This window comes from Drosophila subpulchrella, unplaced genomic scaffold (assembly GCF_014743375.2).
Source record: "Drosophila subpulchrella strain 33 F10 #4 breed RU33 unplaced genomic scaffold, RU_Dsub_v1.1 Primary Assembly Seq340, whole genome shotgun sequence".
Taxonomy (NCBI): domain Eukaryota; kingdom Metazoa; phylum Arthropoda; class Insecta; order Diptera; family Drosophilidae; genus Drosophila; species Drosophila subpulchrella.
The window spans coordinates 1-2984 of NW_023665572.1; the positions used below are offsets into that span (position 1 = coordinate 1).

The 2984-nt window shown below is 53.0% G+C and overlaps 2 protein-coding genes across 2 annotated transcripts; one reads left to right on the top strand and one right to left on the bottom strand.

Annotated features, from left to right (window-relative positions):
• Window positions 1-5: 5 nt before the first annotated feature.
• Window positions 6-1488, top strand: LOC119559712 (rho GTPase-activating protein 19-like; the record flags this gene model as incomplete). The annotated part of the gene is given in 4 exon segments (XM_037872773.1): window positions 6-346; window positions 403-412; window positions 414-639; window positions 701-1488. Coding segments are annotated over 4 exon segments (1365 nt in total), but the record flags the coding sequence as incomplete, so codon positions are not given.
• A 12-nt stretch (window positions 1489-1500) lies between these two features.
• LOC119559713 (rho GTPase-activating protein 19-like) lies at window positions 1501-2979 on the bottom strand (the record flags this gene model as incomplete). Its single annotated transcript, XM_037872775.1, has 3 exons — window positions 1501-2285; window positions 2347-2582; window positions 2639-2979. Coding segments are annotated over 3 exons (1362 nt in total), but the record flags the coding sequence as incomplete, so codon positions are not given.
• Between the last annotated feature and the right edge of the window lie 5 nt (window positions 2980-2984).

A 2984-nucleotide genomic window follows, 5' to 3' on the forward strand; every position in this document is an offset into this window, starting at 1 on the left:
ACCTTCGAGGATTATACATTTCTAGCAACAAAATCGCCACAGGCGGAAGTGAAAGGAGTAGCCTTCGGCTTTTCCAAACGAACTTGTCATTGTCCTTCCCAACGTTGTTGTTGTTGTTTTCCTATAATCGCTGTCAGTCGTTGTTGTGGTTGCTCGTGGGTAACTACAGTGTTTACTCGGTAGTGTCGACGGCTTACAAGGCAAGCACCATGGACACTGACCATGCGAACCTAAATGACTTCAGGGATCGCGATCTGGCCACGCGCATGCGCCGCTGCAATTACGAAAAGTACAAATCCCTGGTGCGCATGCACTTGTCCTTTGAACTGGAGCTGAATACGGATGAGTAAGAGGATCAAGAGGACCTGCATATCACCATTATTAAATAACTCCCCTTCACAGGTTCGATCTCCCCCTGTCACGAGATCGTCTACGAGGACAAGGGCAAGCTGAAGAAGTGGAACCGCTTGTCCAAAAAACATCGCCTGGGCCACGGAGCATCAGCTGCCACATCCTGTGCCGCCGGCTCTGGCAGCAAATCCGTGGGCAATAGTCCCACAGAGACACTGCAGCAGCAAATTGACCCTGGATTCCTGATGCACCTTCAAGAGCTCAAGGAGTTCCTCATGCTGGAGAAGAGTATGTACATATAGACATCCCATAATGAAGGTTTTTCAAATTATATTCTTATATAAACTAGATCTCACCCAGGAGGGACTGTTCCGCAAGGCCGGAGCCGTGTCCCGGCAAAACGAACTTCGGATGCACATCCAGCACGACAAACCACTAAATTTAGAACAGGCTGGCTTCTCGGCCCACGACTGCGCCACCGTTTTCAAGGGATTCCTTTCGGAGCTGCCAGAACCCCTACTCACAGACGCCCACTATCCAGCCCATCTCCAGATAGCCCCGCTCTGCCAGGCGCTCAATGGTCAAGTGGCAGCCACCGCCGAGCGACAGCGTCACCTGCTCAACTCGGTGCAGCTGCTGCTCCTGCTTTTGCCCGAAGAACATCGCGAACTCCTGCAGCACATCATCGAAATGCTGCATGCCGTGGCCCAGCACGAGAAGAGCAACAAGATGAGCGCCGAGAATTTGGCCACTTTGTTTACGCCCCATCTGATCTGCCCCAGGCAACTGCCGCCGGAGGTGCTGCACTACCAGGCCAAGAAGATGGCCAGCATCGTGACCTACATGATCGTCCGCGGACTTGACATCTTCGAGGTGCCCGGCAAGCTGTCTACAGACATCCGGGCGTACTTTCTCGAGCGCAAACGAAAGAAAACCATGTCGCCGGAACAAACGCTCGACGAGTCCATCTCGGACGTCTCGACGGTCAACACGGTGTACACTTTTGTAGACCGCGCCGCCACTGCAGCGGCCACCAATACGAATAATACGGATACGGAGCTGGCGCAGCTTTATGCCCACATCCAGAGCATGCCGGAGTCCTCCAAAAAGCGACGACTGATCAAGCAGTTCAACAAACAAAATTTGTTTGTTGAACTGCTTGATCAGTCGTCGCTTTTTGGAGGACTCCGGCATGCTCTGGATGTGGGCATAAAGCTGCGCCAGCTCCGTATCCGTATTATTCGTATTGGTGGCCGCTGCAGTGGCGGCGCGGTCTACAAAAGTGTACACCGTGTTGACCGTCGAGACGTCCGAGATGGACTCGTCGAGCGTTTGTTCCGGCGACATGGTTTTCTTTCGTTTGCGCTCGAGAAAGTACGCCCGGATGTCTGTAGACAGCTTGCCGGGCACCTCGAAGATGTCAAGTCCGCGGACGATCATGTAGGTCACGATGCTGGCCATCTTCTTGGCCTGGTAGTGCAGCACCTCCGGCGGCAGTTGCCTGGGGCAGATCAGATGGGGCGTAAACAAAGTGGCCAAATTCTCGGCGCTCATCTTGTTGCTCTTCTCGTGCTGGGCCACGGCATGCAGCATTTCGATGATGTGCTGCAGGAGTTCGCGATGTTCTTCGGGCAAAAGCAGGAGCAGCAGCTGCACCGAGTTGAGCAGGTGACGCTGTCGCTCGGCGGTGGCTGCCACTTGACCATTGAGCGCCTGGCAGAGCGGGGCTATCTGGAGATGGGCTGGATAGTGGGCGTCTGTGAGTAGGGGTTCTGGCAGCTCCGAAAGGAATCCCTTGAAAACGGTGGCGCAGTCGTGGGCCGAGAAGCCAGCCTGTTCTAAATTTAGTGGTTTGTCGTGCTGGATGTGCATCCGAAGTTCGTTTTGCCGGGACACGGCTCCGGCCTTGCGGAACAGTCCCTCCTGGGTGAGATCTAGTTTATATAAGAATATAATTTGAAAAACCTTCATTATGGGATGTCTATATGTACATACTCTTCTCCAGCATGAGGAACTCCTTGAGCTCTTGAAGGTGCATCAGGAATCCAGGGTCAATTTGCTGCTGCAGTGTCTCTGTGGGACTATTGCCCACGGATTTGCTGCCAGAGCCGGCGGCACAGGATGTGGCAGCTGATGCTCCGTGGCCCAGGCGATGTTTTTTGGACAAGCGGTTCCACTTCTTCAGCTTGCCCTTGTCCTCGTAGACGATCTCGTGACAGGGGAGATCGAACCTGTGAAGGGGAGTTATTTAATAATGGTGATATGCAGGTCCTCTTGATCCTCTTACTCATCCGTATTCAGCTCCAGTTCAAAGGACAAGTGCATGCGCACCAGGGATTTGTACTTTTCGTAATTGCAGCGGCGCATGCGCGTGGCCAGATCGCGATCCCTGAAGTCATTTAGGTTCGCATGGTCAGTGTCCATGGTGCTTGCCTTGTAAGCCGTCGACACTACCGAGTAAACACTGTAGTTACCCACGAGCAACCACAACAACGACTGACAGCGATTATAGGAAAACAACAACAACAACGTTGGGAAGGACAATGACAAGTTCGTTTGGAAAAGCCGAAGGCTACTCCTTTCACTTCCGCCTGTGGCGATTTTGTTGCTAGAAATGTATAATCCTCGAAGGT